The sequence below is a fragment of the Elgaria multicarinata genome, chromosome 4 (assembly GCF_023053635.1).
Source record: "Elgaria multicarinata webbii isolate HBS135686 ecotype San Diego chromosome 4, rElgMul1.1.pri, whole genome shotgun sequence".
Classification (NCBI taxonomy): domain Eukaryota; kingdom Metazoa; phylum Chordata; class Lepidosauria; order Squamata; family Anguidae; genus Elgaria; species Elgaria multicarinata.
Genome location: NC_086174.1, coordinates 5,337,360 through 5,356,688, shown reverse-complemented (window position 1 = coordinate 5,356,688; position 19,329 = coordinate 5,337,360). Strand labels below are relative to the sequence as shown.

Genomic DNA, 19,329 nt, shown 5'->3' with positions numbered 1-19,329 from the left:
ACTTTGAATGTTTTTAATTTTTGTGAACTGTCCAGAGAGTTCCGGTTATTGGGCGGTATAGAAATTTAATAAATAAATAAATAAATAATAAATAAATAGTTTCCAGGCAAAGTACAAAGTGTTGGTCATTACCTTTAAATCCCTAAATGGCTTGGGTCCAGGTCACCTGCGGGATCGCCTTCTCCCATACAGTCCGCCCCGCACACTCAGGTCCTCTGGGGTGAACTTACTTCAGTTAGCCAAGACTAGGCTGACATCAGTTTCCCAGAGGACCTTTTCTTCTGTCGCCCCTGGATAATGGAACGGCCTGCTGGAGGAGATTCATAATATTAACTCCCTCTGTGATTTTAAGGCAGCTTTGAAGACTAGCCTTTTCCGGCAGGCCTACCCAGATTAATGTAAAATCAAGTATTTTAAAGATGTGTTGATTCCTCCACTAATGTTGTTCCCCGCCTTGATCCAAAGGGAGAAGCGGATAAGAAATAAATAAATATATTATTATTATTATTATTATTACTGGAGTAACTCCATCTTCTGTAGCTCAGGTGTTCCAAGCACGTGCCCGCGGATAAGGGAGGTGACCTCCCCAGAGGAGGCTGCACAGTCAAGATCCGAAGCACGCCGACTTGGGAGAAAGCCCCTTTGAAATCGGGGGGGACGGGAGACAGTGTACTGCCAAGCAAGCACGAATACACGAATTTTGTGAACCGCCCAGAGAGCTTCGGCTATTGGGCGGTATAAAAATGTAATAAATAAAAAATAAATAAATAAATACACTCGGCTTGTTCATTTGTTACTCTTCCCACACTAATTCTACACAAGGGTGCTAAAAGGGGGGGGGGGAACTAATCTATGCGAAGTGATCTCGTGTACATGGCCCACGTGGGTGGAAGGTCACCGGCCCGGGCATAAGATATCCATACCTAATGCATGCTTGATCGATGCTTGTCCGCCCTCTTTCTTGAAAACCCGCCAGAGCGCCCATTCCACAGGGTTCCCAAGCTGAGGCTTATACCGCTCAGCAATCGCGCGTCGCTGAGCAGGAAAGGGTAACTAAAATAATCAGGGGGCTGGAGCATCTTCCCTATGAAGGAAGGTTGCAACAGCTGTACAAAATTATACATGGTGCGAGAATGTGGACGGGGAGACATTTTTTATCCTTCAGTCATAATACTAGACTCCAATGGGGTCATCCCATGAAGCTGATGGGTGGGAGATTCAGGGCAGATAAAAGGAAGGGCTTCTTCACACAGCGCGGAGTTAAACTATGGAACTCATGGCCACGAGATGCAGTAATGGCTACCCATTTGGATGGCTTTAAAAGGAGGTTGATTAAATTCCTGGAGGAGAAGGCTATCCGTGGCTACTAGCCCTGATGGTTGTGTGTTATCTCCAGGATTCAAGGCAGTAAGCCTGTGAGCACCAGTTGCTGGGGATCATGGGTGGGAGGGTGCTGTTGCACCATGTCCTACTTGTTCATCCCTGGCCGATGGCTGGTTGGCCCCTGTGTGGACAGAGTGCTGGACTAAGAACATAAGAAGAGCCCTACTGGATCACACCAAGGGTCCATCTAGTCCAATACTCCGTTCACATAGTGGCCAACCAGCCATCAGCCTGAGATGAACAAGCAAGACATGGTGCTACAACACCCTCCCACCCATGTGGGAGGACCTTTGGTCTCATCCTGCATGGTTCTTATAGAATCATAGAATAGCAGAGTTGGAAGGGGCCTACAAGGCCATCCAGTCCAACCCCCTGCTCAAGGCAGGAATCCACCCTAAAGCATCCCTGACAGAGGGTTGTCCAGCTGCCTCTTGAAGGCCTCTAGTGTGGGAGAGCCCGCCACCTCCCTAGGTAACTGGTTCCATTGTCCTACTGCTCTAACAGCCAGGAAGTTTTTCCTGATGACCAGCTGGAATCTGGCTTCCTTTAACTTGAGCCCATTAGTCCGTGTCCTGCACTCTGGGAGGATCGAGAAGAGATCCTGGCCCTCCTCTGTGTGACAACCTTTTAAGTGTATCATAGAATCATAGAATAGCAGAGTTGGAAGGGGCCTATAAGGCCATCGAGTCCAACCCCCTGCTCAATGCAGGAATCCACCCTAAAGCATCCCTGACAGAGGGTTGTCCAGATGCCTCTTGAAGGCCTCTAGTGTGGGAGAGCCCACAATGTCACAGGCAACTGATTCCATTGTCGTACTGCTCTAACAGTCAGGAAGTTTTTCCTGATGTCCAGGAAATGCCTGGGATTTCCTGGACATCATATAGGGATGCTTTAGGGTGGATTCCTGCATTGAGCAGGGGGTTGGACTCGATGGCCTTGTAGGCCCTTCCAACTCTGCTGTTCTATGATTCTATAAAGACATCAGCAGAGCCTTCCTGACATATAGCATTATCCATACGTGGCGCTTTAATATAGAAGGATAAACATAGGTGGAGGTGGAGCGGGGGTGTTAAGGAAGGGCTTCAAAGTATGTGAGGGGTTAATTAAGAAATACGGAAAGAGTTTCAAACACACGCCAATCAAAGATCCTCAGCCCGACCTGCTTCACAGGGATGTTGTTTGTGAGGATAAAATGGAGAGGATGATGATTATGTACTCTGACTTGCGTTCCTTAAGGAAGAAAAAAAGGCAGGATCTAAATTTAATAGGAAGTAAATAATAAATAAATAAAAGTCAGTCTTAGCCATCCAGGGTCAAGAACGTAAGAAGAGCCCTGATGCTGGATCAGACCAAGGGTCCATCTAGTCCAGCACTCTGTTCACACAACCAGCCATCGGACAGGGATGAACAAGCAGGACATGGTGCAACAGCACCCTCCCACCCATGTTCCCCAGCAGCTGGTGCACACAGGCTTACTGCCTCAGATACTGGAGGTAGCACACAACCATCAGGGCTAGTAACCACTGATAGCCTCCTCCTCCAGGAATGTATCCAACCCCCTTTTAAAGCCATCCAAATGGGTGGCCATCACAACATCTTGTGGTAGTGAGTTCCATAATTTAACAATGCGCTGTGTGAAGAAGTACTTTTTATTTGTCCTGGATCTCCCACCCATCAGCTTCATGGGATGACCCCACTGGGTTCTAGTATTTTGAGAGAGGGAGAAAAATGTCTCCCTATCCACATTCTCCACACCATGCATAATTTTGTACACCTCTATCAGGTCTCCTCTTAGCCTCCTTTTTTCCAAGCTAAACAAACCTTCCCTCATAGGGGAGATGCTCCAGCCTCTTCATAATTTTAGCTGCACTTTTTCCCGCTCTGTAATATCCTTTTGTAGGTGTGGTGACCAGAAAAGTACACAGTATTCTAAGTGTGGTCACACCATAGATTTGTACAAGGGCAGTACGATACTGGCTGTTTTATTCTCAATTCCTTTTCTTATCATGCCTAACATGGAGTTTGCCTTCTTTACAGTGGCCACACCCTGGGGGGACATTTTCATCGATCTGTCCACCACAACCCCAAGATCTCTTTCTTGTTCGGTCAACGCCAGCTCAGGTCCCATCAGGTTATACTTGAAGTTGGGGTTTTTTGCCCCAGAGTGCATCACCTTACACTTGCTGACATTGAACTGCATCTGCCATTCGGACACCCACCCTCTCAGCTTGGAGAGATCCCTTTGGAGCTCTTCACAATCCCTTTGTGTTTTAACAACCTTAAATAATTTGGTGTCGTCAGCAAACTTGACACATCAGCTTCCGAGGCATCACAAATCTTTTCATCTTCCCCAGAAGCCGTAGCAAAGGGGAAGAGAAAAAAAAGGACGTTTCAAGGCAGCTCAGAAAAACAGTGGTGTTTGGATACAGCTCCCAAGGTCGGGAAAACATCTTCACTCGTTAACAAGGCTTTTGGGGTGATTTCAGTTCCCAGACAACTTGTTATTTAAACAGCTCACAGTAGGTTCGCACCAGCAATTCGTTTGTCATGACGAGTGCCAGCATTTCTGAATGGGACCAACAATGGTAATTATTTCCAATGCATTGGGGGGCCCTGCTGATGACCCGGCACACACTTTGCCTACGGAAAATCCCACGCTCCGTCCCAGGAAAGGATTTTACATAGCAGCCAATAGCAAAGGTCTCTGTTTGAGACCCTGGACAGCTACGGCCAGACGGTCAACCAGCCTTCCACAACCTGGTGCCCTCCACGTGTGTGGGACTACAAAATCCATCCTTCCCAGACAATATAGCCATGGTTAGGCATGGCCATATCTGGTTAGGCAGCCCCATGGTCTGACTCGATAAAAGGAGTGGGTGGGTTTTTGCATCCAGCAAAAACAATGCCAATCCACACACCCCACCAGAAACACAGAATTAGCTTCTTGGGTCATTCGAGAAATGACATCTATTCACAAAGCTCTGTGCGCACGTCTCCTTGTCCCTTTCTTTAGAGGAGAGAGAAAGACAAAAGACTCGTATGATATAAAGGGAAACTAACCCCCACAGAAGTAAGTTCATGGAGCCTCCTTTCCGCTTTCTTCGACCCTAAAATTCTCTTGTGCATCCAAAACGAAGCTACCCAGACTTAAATGAAAAAACCCAACTCACTTCTATCACGTACCCCTTTTAAGCGCTGTCAAGGAAAATTGGTCCTCTTTGGGCGTGATGATGTTGTAATAAGACAGAAAGAACACTTCCAAAGCAACCTTTCTCTGGTCCCCTTCTCTACAATTTATTATTTTGACTCACTGACACGCGCAGAGTACTTTAAAAAATGACTCAGATTACCAGTAGAGATCAGGACAACGAACCAGGCTTCACTCTCAATTTCATCTTCCCATTTTAGGGATGGAGACACAAATCTAGAGAATAACAATACTACCACATTATTTTTTATTTATTATTATTATTATTATTATTTATATTCCACCCTTCATGAACAAATTTGAGGACAGTGTACAAAATTCATGAAAACGATTAAAACTGAAGAAAAACCCACAAGAAAACAAAATAAATCTCACTAAGCAAGGCATTAAAATCGCCAAATGCTTGGCTAAACAAGCAAGGTTTTAAACAGACAGCAAAACACCATCAGGTGCGTACTGTAGGGCGGAGAGAATTCCAAACGCAGCATCAGTACAGAGCTTTTGCGTGATCGTGGCACTTCGTATATGTTACCTCAGGGATCCTTACAAACAACCCTCTAAGGTAGATCAGCATTACTATCTCTATGTCACAGATGGAAAGGGCTAAAGCTGAGAGAAGGTGGCTTGCTGAAGGCCACAGAGGTTGCCAGCCAGCCTATACTCCCACTACCTGGGAGTCATTCCCTACTGAACTCAATGGAACTTTCCTTTGAGTTGGCCTGTTATACCGTTGTGCTGTTAATGATTTCATGGCTAGGGTGGGATTTGAGCAGCGCTCTTCCCAGTTACAGCTCACAGTATATCTGCTTTCATTAGCTTGCCTAATACAACCCAAGACTGCCTTGGATTTGAAACCAAGGTCGCTTCCAGACCAGGCTTTTATCACACCATCAGTCTGCCGGTTTCATGGAATTTTACAGGAGGTGCAGACAACGACAACTTCCATTTCGAGCCCTCCCGTGCTTTCTCACTACTTCTTTCATATTTTCTCTTGCTAGAAAAGAATCCGTTAAGTAGGAAAAGCCAGATCAGCTGCACAATGACTTTTGATTGGTAGCGCAAGGAACTCTCTCGTCTGGTAGCGCCCAGGGTACCTCACTGGCTCCTTTTTACACTAGCCTTGTACTGTGCCAAAAAGAACAGTTCAGCTCCATAGTATTGAACATCGAAGTCCTAAGTTCCTGAGAAGAAGGAGTAGGATGTGTGCGAGTCCTACAAAAACTCCAGAGCATTCGCATCAAGTTTTAAATACTTGAGCTATTATTTCGGACCAGGCCCCGAGAAAACACAATACCGCCAGTGGCTATGCACACAACAGGCATGGACCAGCATGCCTCTAAACTGATGCCATCCAAGTTTCATATACCACCATGGTCCATAATCTAAAGCATTGAACTCTCCTGTATATTCTCACAGCGGGTCACACCCGACCAAGGTCTGGATGCAGCAACAGTTAAACACATTCTACTTGTCATGCTGTTCTGTTCGCAAAAGGAATCGTTCCCTGCTCCTCCCTCACCCCACTGCCCCCCAATCCGCAATAAAGCCTGGGGCACACCCCAGCACCTCAACTGTAGGATTGCTCCCTTTGCCAAAGACCCATCAGTCACTCTGCCTGGGTGGGTGGGGAATCCCTATCTCTCTTTTCAACCTGTGCACATTTTGTGTACTAAAATTCTCAGCACAACCACATCTCAAAGCCCAACAACAAACGCACGGTAACAGCTTCTTTGGCACAAATAGTGAGTGTAAAAACACACACAGGCACACACCCCAACCCACAACTCAGGTTTAGACAACTGTTTTTAGTGTACAGGAGGCAATAGGACTATTAAAGTTTAGTTAAAACCAGGAGCTTAGTTCTACTGAAGCCGTGGCTAAACCTGTCTATAATGTGAGCAGCAATTGCCTCATTCAGTACTGGGATCAATTCCTGGCAAAACTGAGAAATGAGATCGCTCTCCTCTTTTCTTCTTCTTTTTATACCCGTTCCCCATTTCAAACGCTCTGAATGCGGGAGGGGGTTGACCACCACCCAGTTGAAGAGAACAAACACCCTGCAAGATCATCAAAAAGGAATCCATCGTCTGTCCCTTCGCTAAAATCCCAGGCAACAGAATCTCTTTTTCACGCTATCAAATAGTCCGTCTAACCCCAGCAGTAAAGTAGCAACTAGAAGCCACCCCATTATCACCACACACCTGCCGTATAAACCCCACTTATTGTGCAAACCAGAATTCCCATGGTGTCCACATGGAATGAGGGAGACCTCCAGATTTGCCGTATCCCTCTTTGACTTTTCTCATGCCCTGAGGGATCACCACCTTGACCTACGCAGGAACACATTTGTTGGGAAACAATCATGTCAGACCAGGGTGTCTCTAACGGGCTACACTTAATGCAATATTTACCCGGGCTCTCTTACAGTCTCCAACAATTCCAGAGGCTTGGAAAAACCCTAAACTAAAAACCAGGCAATCGCACAACCTTCTTTCCACCTTTGGGGTAAATTCACCCAGGAAAAAGAAAAATTACCATTTGCTTCAGTGCAAAGCCTCTCTCAACACAGACACCAGAACAATCCCAACTTGATCCCTATCAAAAAGATTGTCAAGGGGGGGGGGATCCAGACTTTCTTATCCGCCTGCCTGGGCAGCAAGTGAGCTAACTAATCTGTGATAAGTGATCTTGGGTAGCCACCCGAAGAGGCATTTCATATCAACAGCTTACATTTCAAGGGGAAAGAAAGGGGGGGAACGCACAAGATTGTGTTTCGAAACTTCCCCACCAAAGACAAAACCAAAATAATTGCAAAAAAAAAAAAGGTAGTTAAAGGAAAATCCCCCTTTCCCCCTTCAAGCTCAGAAAGGGGGAGACCTTTCCTGTGTGTGTGTGTGTGTCCCCAAGTTTAAAATTCTCACGCCCCACAAAGTCACTTTTAAATGCATTTTTAAAAGGGCAGCTGCTGCCCCCTTTCCCTGCCACATACTCCCAAATGCAAAAACGAATTCCTGCAGCCAGACCAAAACAAAAGAGGGTGAAAGACAAGCCCCCCCCACTTTGCTTTTTTTTGCAAGATCACTTATGTCCTCCCCAAACCCAAAGCTGCCCTGCCCTGCCCAAGCCCCACTCACCTTTGGGTGCTGGGTGCTTCCCCTCCACTTGACCATTGAAGAGCAGAAGTTGGGGGTGTCTCCCAAATGTGAACAGCAAAGAGGGTGGTGTTATATTTTTTTAGGGGGGTCTGCAAAATAAAATAAGGGGGGGAATGTCCTGGGGGTGCACAGTGCTCCAGGCGCCCAGCCCCCGCTTCCCCTGGACACCCCCAAGGAGAGTAAAAGCCCCTCCCGCCGCTTCCTGCTCCCTTTTGGGCTCAATCAGACCAGACTGACTGTCTTTGTCTGTCTGACAAGCGCCATGTTGATATCAACATCCAAACTCCCACCTGCTGCCGCTGTGAGGCCCTGGGACTTGTAGTTCCTTCTTCCCAAGGGTGACGGGGTTAGAGCCGGAAGCCCAGGACTACAGCTCCCGGCGTCCTCCGCCCGCGCAGCCACTCCAATGGACGACGGCAGGCGGCGGAGCGAGAGGAAACTACAGCTCCCAGCGTGCTTTTCGGGGAGGGGGGGAGGGGGACGCTGAAGGGACGGCTGCCCATGACTTCATTCTGGGAGGAGGAAAAGGGAGGCGGACACAAGCGCGGACTACACTTCCCAGGATGCTTTGGGGGGGGGGCAGGGCTAAGCCAGGAAAGGGCCGGAGGAAGGTGCACCCTAAATAGAGCCCGAGTAAAGCATGAAGCTGGTGAGTTGGGATGATTGAGGGGGGGGGGCTGAATCGATGAGGTGGGGGAAGGACATGAGGGGGACACCCTATCCCCCCCCACAAATTATTACAATATTGGGGGGGGGGGGAGTTGCAGCCTCCAACCTATTTAGGATGGGGAGTTTAATATGATGAATCTCAATTAATTCTAAAAAAAAAAAAATCATTTTTCCACCACCTCCACCCTGGCTAGATTGTTGTTGTTTTTGAGCAATTTAAATGTATTTATTTATTTATTTTTATACTTACATTTAAAACAGGGACAATGCATAGCAACAAATTCAAGGGGTGGGAGGGAATCAGTGGGTTTTTAATCCTGCCTCTCTTACTCACAGGGACCCCAGTTCAGTCTAAGCCACAGCAGAGCTCCACAACCTTAGGGTGACCCTATGGAAAGGAGGACAGGGCTCCTGTGTCTTTAACAGTGGCATAGAAAAAGGAATTTCAGCAGGTGTCATTTGTATGCATGCAGAATCAGGTGAAATTCCCTCTTCGTCACAACAGTTAAAGCTGCAGGAGCTATACTAGAGTGAGCAGATTTAAAAGAGGGCAGGGCACCTGCAGCTTTAACTGCTGTGATGAAGAGGGAATTTCACCAGGTTCCCCATATATACAAATGACGCCTGCTGAAATTTTCAGTACAACCAGGGTGACCCTATGAAAAGGAGGACAGGGCTCCTGTATCTTTAACAGCTGCATAGAATAGGGAATTTCTATGATATTCTATGATATTCCTACTTAAAGGCTATACAAGTCTATAATATAGCCCAACAAAATCACACTAACACTCTTTAGTATATTTGACACATTTGGCAATAGCATCAGTACATAGCATATATTCACAGATATAATGTAAATACAATTCAAGAAGGATGCAGACAAGCTGGAGCATGTTCAGAGGAGGGCAACCAGGATGATCAGGGGTCTGGAAACAAAGCCCTATGAAGAGAGACTGAAAGAACTGGGCATGTTTAGCCTGGAGAAGAGAAGATTGAGGGGAGACATGATAGCACTCTTCAAATATTTGAAAGGTTGTCACACAGAGGAGGGCCAGGATCTCTTCTCGATCCTCCCAGAGTGCAGGACACGGAATAACGGGCTCAAGTTAAAGGAAGCCAGATTCCAGCTGGACATCAGGAAAAACTTCCTGACTGTTAGAGCAGTACGACAATGGAATCAGTTGCCTGGTGAGGTGGTGGCCTATCCCACACTAGAAGCCTTCAAGAGGCAGCTGGACAGCCACCTGTCAGGGATGCTTTAGGGTGGATTCCTGCAGGGGTTGGACTCGATGGCCTTGTAGGCCCCTTCCAACTCTGCTATTCTATGATTCTATGAAGGTTTGTGTTGGGTTATTGTGCCAGAACTTTTCTCTCTCTGGAACTCTGTTTGTGCTCAGAAACAAACACACATCACGCAGGTCTTACACAGCAGAGCTGGTTTATTTCCTTCAGGCTTCTGTGCAGTTCAATTCAGATCAGTTCAGATCAGCACACTGAGGCATACACAGAGAGCAGTGATCATAGAGCAGTGATCTGTAAGCAGTGATCTGTTCCATTTTACACAAGTGAGAAACTATATACAGATCTACACAATTCTTATCTACATTACATACAGCTGTGATGAAACTAACTTAGAATCTTGGCAAGGTTCCCAGAACAGCCTCTATCTCAAGGTAATTGCCCACAGATAGTCTTTCTCTATTTAACCCTGAAATAGCCATACACACACAATTTTAATGACTAAGCAAGTATTTCTTTTCATATACTTAACAGTTTGTTCTTATTATATTTTGTTCTTTCCAGCTTTGTAAGTTGATATTGGATTTTGCAATATATTTCCCATTTTCGCTGCTCTAGCTTCGTCAGAATAAATGCCATATCAGGTTAAACCGTCAATTATGGAATATTCAACATCCTCAAAGACTTTATCACGGGGGGGGGGAGAAAACCCCTCCAATTGAAGGCAGCCTGTCTGTTTGTGGTCTGAAGAAAAACGCGGAAAAGAAGGACAGGGATCCTTTATCTTTAGCAGTTGTATAGGAAACCCCTGCCCTGTTTTATATCTGGTCAAGAGGGCAGGGCTCCTGCAGCTTTAACTGTTGTGTTGAAGAGGGAATTTCACCAGGTTCTACATATATACAAATGACACCTGCTGAAATTCCCTTTCCTAGACAGCTGTTAAAGATACAGGAGCCCTGCCCTCCTTTACATAGGGTCACCCTGCACAACAGAGGAGGCCCTCTTTTAATGTGTTAGCGGAGAATATAGACACAGTCGGAGTATATATAGAGAAAAAGTTCTGAATGGTGAAGCAGGGAAGCCATAGGTTGCAACAGGTAGAGCCTGGAACATTTCTATGCCTTTTAGTTTTATTTATTTTATTTATTTATTACACTTTTATACCACCCAATAGCTGAAGCTCTCTGGGCGGTTCACAAAAATTAAAACCATCATAAAACAACCAACAAGTTAAAAATACAAATACAAAATACAATATAAAAAGCACAACCAGGATAAAACCACGCAGCACAATTGATATAAGGTTAAAATACAGAGTTAAAACAGTATAATTTAAATTTAAGTTAAAATTAAGTGTTAAAAATACTGAGTGAATAAAAAGGTCTTCAGCTGGCGACGAAAGGAGTACAGTGTAGGTGCCAGGCGGACCTCTCTGGGGAGCTCATTCCACAACCGGGGTGCCACAGCGGAGAAAGCCCTCCTCCTAGTAGCCACCTGCCTCACTTCCTTTGGCAGGGGCTCACGGAGAAGGGCCCCTGTAGATGATCTTAAGGTCCGGGTAGGTACATATGGGAGGAGGCGTTCCTTCAGATAGCCTGGCCCCAAGCCGTTTAGGGCTTTAAATGTTAATACCAGCACTTTGAATCGGGCCCGGACCTGGACTGGCAGCCAATGAAGTTGTAAAAGGACTGGCGTAATGTGATCTCGCCAGCCAGTCCCTGTTAGTAAACGGGCTGCCCAGTTTTGCACAGAAATGTTGCCTTTTACAGTTCCTCCCATTTTGATCTATTCCCAGGATAACCTTGCATGTAGTCTCCCCACAAAAAAAGTATAGGGGTTTTAGCTGTACAGCTTGATCCGGTGTGATTTCTCAGAAGCAAGTCCCACCCAATTCAGTGGACTTATTCCAAGTAGACATGCGTAGGATTTCAAGTCTGGGTTTCCTAGAGGCTGGCCTCTGTGTGAACAGAATGTAGGAGTAGTCTGATCTAACATGGCTCTTCTTACATTCTTATGATTGCAGCCTTAGTTGAAAAGAAATATTTATAATTCTTTTCACTTGCCTTCCTCCCTTGCAAGCAGGCTGATAAGAAGAAATACTTTAAGCTGCTGTTACTGAAAATACCCCGGTTGGTTCTTTAAGCCTATGTTGTATAATAAGATGAAAGTAGGGTAGGGTGACCATATGGAAAGGAGGACAGGGGCTCCTTTATTTTTAACAGTTGTTTTGAAAAGAAAAGTTCAGCACGTGTCATTTGAATGCATGCAGCCCCTGGTGAAATGCCCTCTTCATCACAACAGTTAAAGCTGCCCTCTTTTGTATGTGGTCACTCTAGTATAGCTCCTGCAGCTTTAACTGTTGTGATGAAGAGGGCATTTCACCAGGGGCTGCATGCATACAGATGACACCTGCTGAAATTCTATACAACTGTTAAAGATACAGAAGCCGTGCCCTGCTTTCCATATGGTCACCCTAAGGGAGGGGGTGTCCTCAGTGTACATATGAGGCTTCCTCTGAAGTTCCTAAAGTGTGTGTGTGTGTTTGGGGTCGGAAGCATGTACATTTCTCGCTGATGTTGATCCTAGGGTGAAAAGGAGGACAGGGCTCCTGTATCTTTAACAGTTGCATGGAAAAGGGAATTTCACCAGCTGTCATTTGCATATATGAAGAACCTGGTGAAATTTCCTCTTCATCACCATAGTTAAAGCTGCCCTCTTTTAAATCTGGTCACTCTAGTATAGCTCCTGCAACTTTAACTGTGGCAATCAGGAGGGAATTTCACCAGGTTCTCCATATATACAAAGGACACCTGCTGAAATTCTCTTTTCTATGCAACTGTTAAAGATACAAGAGCCCTGTCCTCTTTTTAATATGGTCACCCTAGTTGATCCTCAATTCTTTAGTTAGAAATCCAAGAAGTTTTAATTGGAGCTGGTACATCGTGACTAGGATTAGAAATTAAGGGTGGAGGGGTCCTCTTTCAGTGCTGCAGCACCTGCTTTTCTTGTAGAAAGCCCCAGGTTCAATCCACAGCATATCCAGGTGGGGCTTCAGAAGAATCTTGCTTGAAACCCGGAGAGCCACTGCCAGTCCGTGTCAACAGTACAAGCCTAGATGGACTAAGGTCCATCTTTCCGGACCTTTGTGCCTAGTCCAGAAACTTCAACTAGTTCAAAATATGGCAGCCAGATTGGTCACCGGTACACCTAGGGGGGACCACATTACACCAGTTTTAAAATCTCTTCACTAGCTGCCAATTAGTTTCCAGGCGAAGTATAAAGTGTTGGTTACCACCTTTAAAGCCCTACATGGTTTGGGTCCAGGCTACCTACGGGATCGCCTTCTCCCGTACAATCCGCCCCACACACTCAGGTCCTCTGGGAAGAATTTACTCCAGCCAACAGAAACAAGGCTGATAACTATTGCCCAGAGGACCTTCTCTTCCGCCTCTCCCAGTTTGTGGAATGGCTTGCCGGGAGAGATTCGTCAACTTAACAGTCTTCCAGAATTTAAGAAAGCCATAAAGACTTTCTTTCGGCAGGCCTACCCAGTTGAATTTTAAGATGCCTGTTTTAATGCTGTGCTGCTTTTAATGATGCACTGGTTTAAAATGTTTGAATTAGTTGTGTGTGTTTTATGGTGTGTTTATTTGTGTTGTACCCTGCCTCGATCCAGAGGGAGAGGCGGGTAACAAATAAATAAATTATTATTATTATTATTATTATTATTATTATTATTATTACGGCAGATTCCTAAGAGGCTGTATGCATGATCATCTTCGCCTTAAAACCCATCTAGTCCAGCGTTCTGTTCTTGCAGTGGCCAGCCAGAGGCAGGATATGAGCACAAAAGCACCCTCATGTCCATATTCCCAGCAACTGGTATTTGGTATTAAATAATAACTAAAACTGGAGCCATAAACTGAAAAGTCCCTGGTTCAGATTCAAATGTCTCGTCGGCCAAAGATTCCCCAGCTGGCCTTAGGAATCGACAATGTGGGGAATTTGATTCTGACCAACCTTACAAGGTTGTTGTTAAGGATCATGGAATATGAAGTGCTTTTAACACTAGAAATCCGGTACAGAAATCATAGAATCATAGAATAGCAGAGTTGGAAGGGGCCTACAAGGCCATCGAGTCCAACCCCCTGCTCAATGCAGGAATCCACCCTAAAGCATCCCTGACAGATGGTTGTCCAGCTGCCTCTTGAAGGCCTCTAGTGTGGGAGAGGCCACAACCTTACCAGGCAACTGATTCCATTGTCGTACTGCTCTAACAGTCAGGAAGTTTTTCCTGATGTCCAGCTGGAATCTGACTTCCTTTAACTTGAGCCCGTTATTCCGTGTCCTGCACTCTGGGAGGATCGAGAAGAGATCCTGGCCCTCCTCTGTGTGACAGCCTTTCCAGTATTTGAAGAGTGCTATCATATCTCCCCTCAATCTTCTCTTCTCAAGGCTAAACATGCTTTATGAGCCTTATTTGATTTAGTCACTGGACACACGCAAACACCTCTGAGTCTCTTTCACATGCTGTTTGTATCATGTGGGAATATTGTTGGTCAGCTGTAAATTCGGGACAGATAAAAGGAAGAACTTCTTCATGCAATACATAGACCCTGTTCAGACGACACGATATGCCACGGTGGTTAAACGTTTTGAACTAAACATTATTGCTAAGCGTTGTCGGGTGAACCATTCCTAAAGATGGTGGCTACATAACCATGGTTTATACATGCTTATTAACCATTTGCTGCATAAGTGTTACTGGCCTAACCACGGCTTAGCATGTTGTCTGAACAGGTCCATAATTAGCTTGTGGAACTGATGATTTTAAAAGTAGTTTGGACAAACTTGTGGAGACTATGTCTAGCAGAGCTTGCTGAGAATGATGGGAATTGCAGTCCAACACATCTGGAAGGACAGGCTGGGGAGGGTGGATTTAACAATATCTGTTATACTATAGCTAAATAGAACCTCCTTCATCAGAGGAAGTGTACCTCTGAGCAGCAAATCCTGGAGACAAGCAATGGTAGAAGGGGAGAACTGTTGCCATTATGTCCTGCTTGAGGACTTGCCAGGTCCAGGGTATCTAGCTGTCCTCTGTCGGAAACAGGATACGGAACTCAATAGACACCCGGGCTCTGATATTGTAGGGCTCGCGTTAATGCCAGCCCAAGAGACAAAGTGAAAGGTAGCTATTTTAAAATCCAAGGTGCTTTCTCACTTTAAACAAAAACTAATGTGATTCTCACGCGCAAAACCACTTTGCACCTCCACTAAAAACAAACTCACTGAACTGCCATCGCTTCCCCACAGGACCCGGGAATTTGTAATGTTGCAAATATGATAAGAATTCTCTTACTGACCTGCATTGATGATAATATAGAAATAATCCAGAGTCCTAACCACCCACACACCCCACAGACCTATAAATCTAGGGTTCCTTATGAGAACACTGTTACTGTGTGGTTGTGGGTCTCATTACTTGTACATTTGACATTGAAAGGCATCCTTGAGGCTGCGTTCACATGTAGTGCTATGCCATGGTTGCTATTAACCATGGTTTATTACTTTATCCAAGAATCGTTTTGCAGACAAGCAAACAAACCACAGCTTATTTCCCCTTTTTCTGGTTTGTTTCTCTCCTGGAACTCACCACCACAAGCTGTAGTGATGGCCACCAATTTGGATGGCCTTAAAAGAGGGTTGGATAAATTCCTGGAGGCGAAGGCTATCCGTGGCTACTAGCCCTGACGGTTGGGTGCTATCTCCAGTATTCGAAGCAGTAAGCCTGTGCTGATGGGGAACATGGGTGGGAGGGTGCTGTTGCACCATGTCCTGCTTTGTTGGTCCCTGGTGGACAGCTGGTTGGCCACTGCGTGAACAGAGTGCTGGACTAGGTGGACCTTCTCACGTTCTTATGATAGATGTCAGAAATGCCCCATTTTCAAACACTTCTAGTAATCAAGGTTTCTTAGATTTTGCGTAAACCAAATTTCAGCATTCTGTCGGTTGAGGAATTACTTCGACATCTGTGATGCTCCTGTCAACAAATGAGCCAATGAGGCCCACAACTAGGAGCAATGTATGCGTTAAGTGAAGCAGTAGTTCAAGAAATGAAGTAATTGCTGCCCAACGCACTTCAGTGCCCTGTATTGCTGTTCAGTGAACTCCAGTACAGGCTGCCGTGTGATAACGTATGACGTGCAGATGCAAATACCTACTAACCGGAGTTCAGTAGGTGCTGTGCAGGGTGTACAGGTGAGACATCACAAGCCCTAGGGAGATTACCTTGATTCTACATCTTTGCATGCGAAGTGGAAGGTGTAACAAGCCGTCATAACCCAGGACTGTTCAAACGTGATTTAAAATGGTGAGGATTCTTGGGCAGCAGCCTAGCGCTGTTTCCAGGTCCATGAATCCCGTTTTATTTACTCAGTGTTGGGTTATTTATTCAATCCAATCTCATTCTTGTAGTACTGCTTGTCCGGCCATCCGACTCTACCATGCAACGTCCTCAAGTTCAAATCTACCACCATCATGCTGGATTGTGGGCTGGATATGACCTCTACTCTCAACTTTCTCCCTCTGCCTTTGGTCCAGAGGTATGACATTTTATATAGGACTTGAAAGTTCCACTTTCTAATTCATAAGCTGTATTTGGGGGTGAGGGGGGGGAGAAAGAAATCTAAAGGAGGTAGGAGGCTGACGGCACCGTTGGAGACGGCCCAGGGGTGGGTTACACCAAAGGAGGGCTTCGAACGAACACGCCGTATCATCCGATAGCATAAATAGACTTTGTCCACTTAAAAATTCCCTTTATCAAAATAACGTCCTTTGGCTCAGTAGATGGAAAACGTTTTATGGATTTATCGATTTGGTTTTCCAGATAATTTATTCTAAGCTTCAGTAAAGTATTGCAGCACAAGTGAGGTCACAGATCTGTCATCTTTCTGGCTTCTTCATGCAAGAGGAGATAAATGGGAGGTAGACCTAAAGTGCAGGCGCGCCGGGTGTATATTTCTCCCCCCAGCCACCCCCCAAGTGAGCCACCTCTGTTACAGGCTCCTTGACACCGTCAGAAGCAAGGCCTGCTTTATTTATTTATTTATTTATTTATTACATTTTTATACCGTCCAATAGCTGAAGCTCTCTGGGCGGTTGACAAAAATTAAAACCATAATAAAACAACCAACAGGTTAAAAGCACAATTACAAAATACAGTATAAAAAGCACAACCAGGATAAAACCACGCAGCAAAATTGATATAAGATTAAAATACAGAGTTAGAGCAGTAAAATTTAAATTTAAGTTAAAATTAAGTGTTAAAATACTGAGAGAATAAAAAGGTCTTCAGCTGGCGACGAAAGGAGTATGGTGTAGGCTCCAGGCGGACCTCTCTGGGGAGCTCATTCCACAGCCGGGGTGCCACAGCAGAGAAGGCCCTCCTCCTGGTAGCCACCTGCCTCACTTCCTTTGGCAGGGGCTCACGGAGAAGGGCCCCTGTAGAGGATCTTAAGGTCTGGGCAGGTACATATGGGAGGAGGCGTTCCTTTAAATAACCTGGCCCCAAACCGTTTAAGGCTTTGAATGTCAATACCAGCACTTTGAATCGGGCCCGGACCTGGACTGGCAGCCAATGAAGTAAAAGGTCTGGCGTAATGTGAACTCGCCGGCCAGTCTCTGTTAGTAAATTCCGAATCCTTGGGCACCGGGGAGCCTTTATACCGGCCTTCCCCAAGCAGGTGCCCTCCAGATGTGTTGGACTACACCTCTGGAGGTCCACCCGTTTGAGGAAGAGCAAGCCAACGTTCATTACAATGGTACCGGGAGACGGTCCTCAGGCACATCCCTCCGCAAGGTGGCTGCGTCTAAGCGGGTCCAGGTCTGGTCAGTGCCTGGAGATCCTTGGTGGATGAATGGCAAGAGATCAATGTAATGAATAGGCAGATCAATAAATAACCATGACGGGGCTGTGTGGGTCTCAAGAGAGCCTGTACATTACATCCCGTCTCTCTGTATGTGCGCTGGAGCCCCCCCGCCCCATATCCGGGGGGGGGGGGGGGTATTTCTTGCTCTCCTATTGTGCTATCGGCCCCAAATGAAGTCCTTCCATTTTCTGAGCCATAGTTCTGTGGATAAGCAGGGGCCTTTGTACCCAGACGCAGTTCCAAGCTCAACCCTGCGGAGGAACCCCGAAAAGGCAGGTTCCCTCATAGAATCATAGAATCATAGAAGTTAGGGCCAACTCTGCTATTCTATGATTCTATGAGTAGCACTTGCTGCTCAATTCCTTTCAACTGGATCTGGGGGTTGTCGAGGAAATGAGTGGATGGGCTATTTTATCTGTGCCCACCCTGTTTTGCTGTATGCCCCTTCTATTAGAAATTAAGTCTTCTGTAGCAATTTCATCAAAGCTGTTCCTGAAAATATATTGCTCAACCAACAAGAAGTGTTGACACGTTAGTCAGAGTGTGAGCCTCCCGGGGAGGACAGGAAGAGTAGTAACCACAAAGGAACAGATGTTCCAGGATTGCAATACCCATCTACGTATTGTTTTTCTAGTCTTAGAATTATCTGCACTCTGCACATGTATAAATACCTTGTTTATCATTGGTTACTGTATTGCAAAACTGTATTACGATTGGTTTATTATATGAGGAGGTTCTGTTGTTGTTTCTGAGGATGTTATCCTATAAGTGAGCCTCGTGTGGCGCAGAGCGGTAAAGCAGCAGTTTCTGCAGCCGAAACTCTCCCCACGGCCTGAGTTCGATCCCAGCGGAAGCTGGTTTCAGGCAGCCGGCTCAGGTCGACTCAGCCTTCCATCCTCCCGAGGTCGGTAAAATGAGTACCCAGCTAGCTGGGAGAAAGGTAATCACGGCCGGGGAAGGCAACGGCAAACCACCCCGCTATAAGGCCTGCCAAGAAAACGTCAGCGAAAGCCGGCGTCCCTCCAAAAGTCAGTAATGACTCAGTGCTTGCATGAGAGGTTCCTTTCCTTCCTATCCTATAAGTATGTTAGCTTTGCCTGCAACTAGTGGGCAGTCCTTCAGGTCCTCTAAGGGTTGCCACCTTGAAGAGCTGCAGTGCTGACCATAATAAACTTTTTCTAAAATGAGGGAAACCGCCCAGCATTACTAACAATTTGGAAGGAACAAAATGTAAATGTTAAGTCTAAAGAATTAATAGTATTCATGTTGATGGCTGCTCGAAGGGTAATTGCCAGAAATTGGAAAACTGAGAAATTGTTAACTTTAGAAACTTGGTATATGGAATTGTGGCAAACAGCCGTGGCAGAAAAGTTGACACACCAACTCAAACTAGTTAAGGGCGAAGCAAAGACTTCTGATTTTTACACTATATGGCACGACTTTATATTATTTACAAGTCAAGGGCATATGAAGCAGAACTTGTTACAGTCCTTTTTGAAACTATGGGAGAGAGACTAATTATAATGTACAGCTATGAAGAATTACATAATCTCCAATTAATTAATAGATTTCAATCCTAACTACACCTGTAAAGAAATAGATAAAATATGCTACGTAAATGTACTACCATCTGCCTGCAGTCAACAATGAACATTTTTTGTTTGTATGTTTTTGTTTATCTATGTATTTTGAAAATTAATAATAATAAAAGTTTTTGGCCGCCACTCAACGAATCCCAATCAGA

The 19,329-nt window shown here is 45.5% G+C and overlaps 2 protein-coding genes across 11 annotated transcripts in view; one reads left to right on the top strand and one right to left on the bottom strand.

Annotated features, from left to right (window-relative positions):
* Window positions 1–8,000, bottom strand: part of HMBOX1 (homeobox containing 1) — a 146,833-nt gene extending 138,833 nt beyond the window's left edge. For all 10 annotated transcript variants that reach the window (XM_063123752.1, XM_063123753.1, XM_063123754.1 and 7 more), the window contains exon 1: window positions 7,726–8,000. The gene's annotated coding sequence lies outside the window, so the exon portion shown is untranslated. The remainder of the gene's footprint in view (window positions 1–7,725) is intronic.
* A 336-nt stretch (window positions 8,001–8,336) lies between these two features.
* The window catches only part of INTS9 (integrator complex subunit 9), a 104,125-nt gene continuing 93,132 nt past the window's right edge, over window positions 8,337–19,329 (top strand). The window contains exons 1-2 of the mRNA XM_063123736.1: window positions 8,337–8,395; window positions 16,132–16,259. Of these exons, the coding sequence (XP_062979806.1) occupies window positions 8,387–8,395; window positions 16,132–16,259 (137 nt within the window). The 5' untranslated portion in view covers window positions 8,337–8,386. The remainder of the gene's footprint in view (window positions 8,396–16,131; window positions 16,260–19,329) is intronic.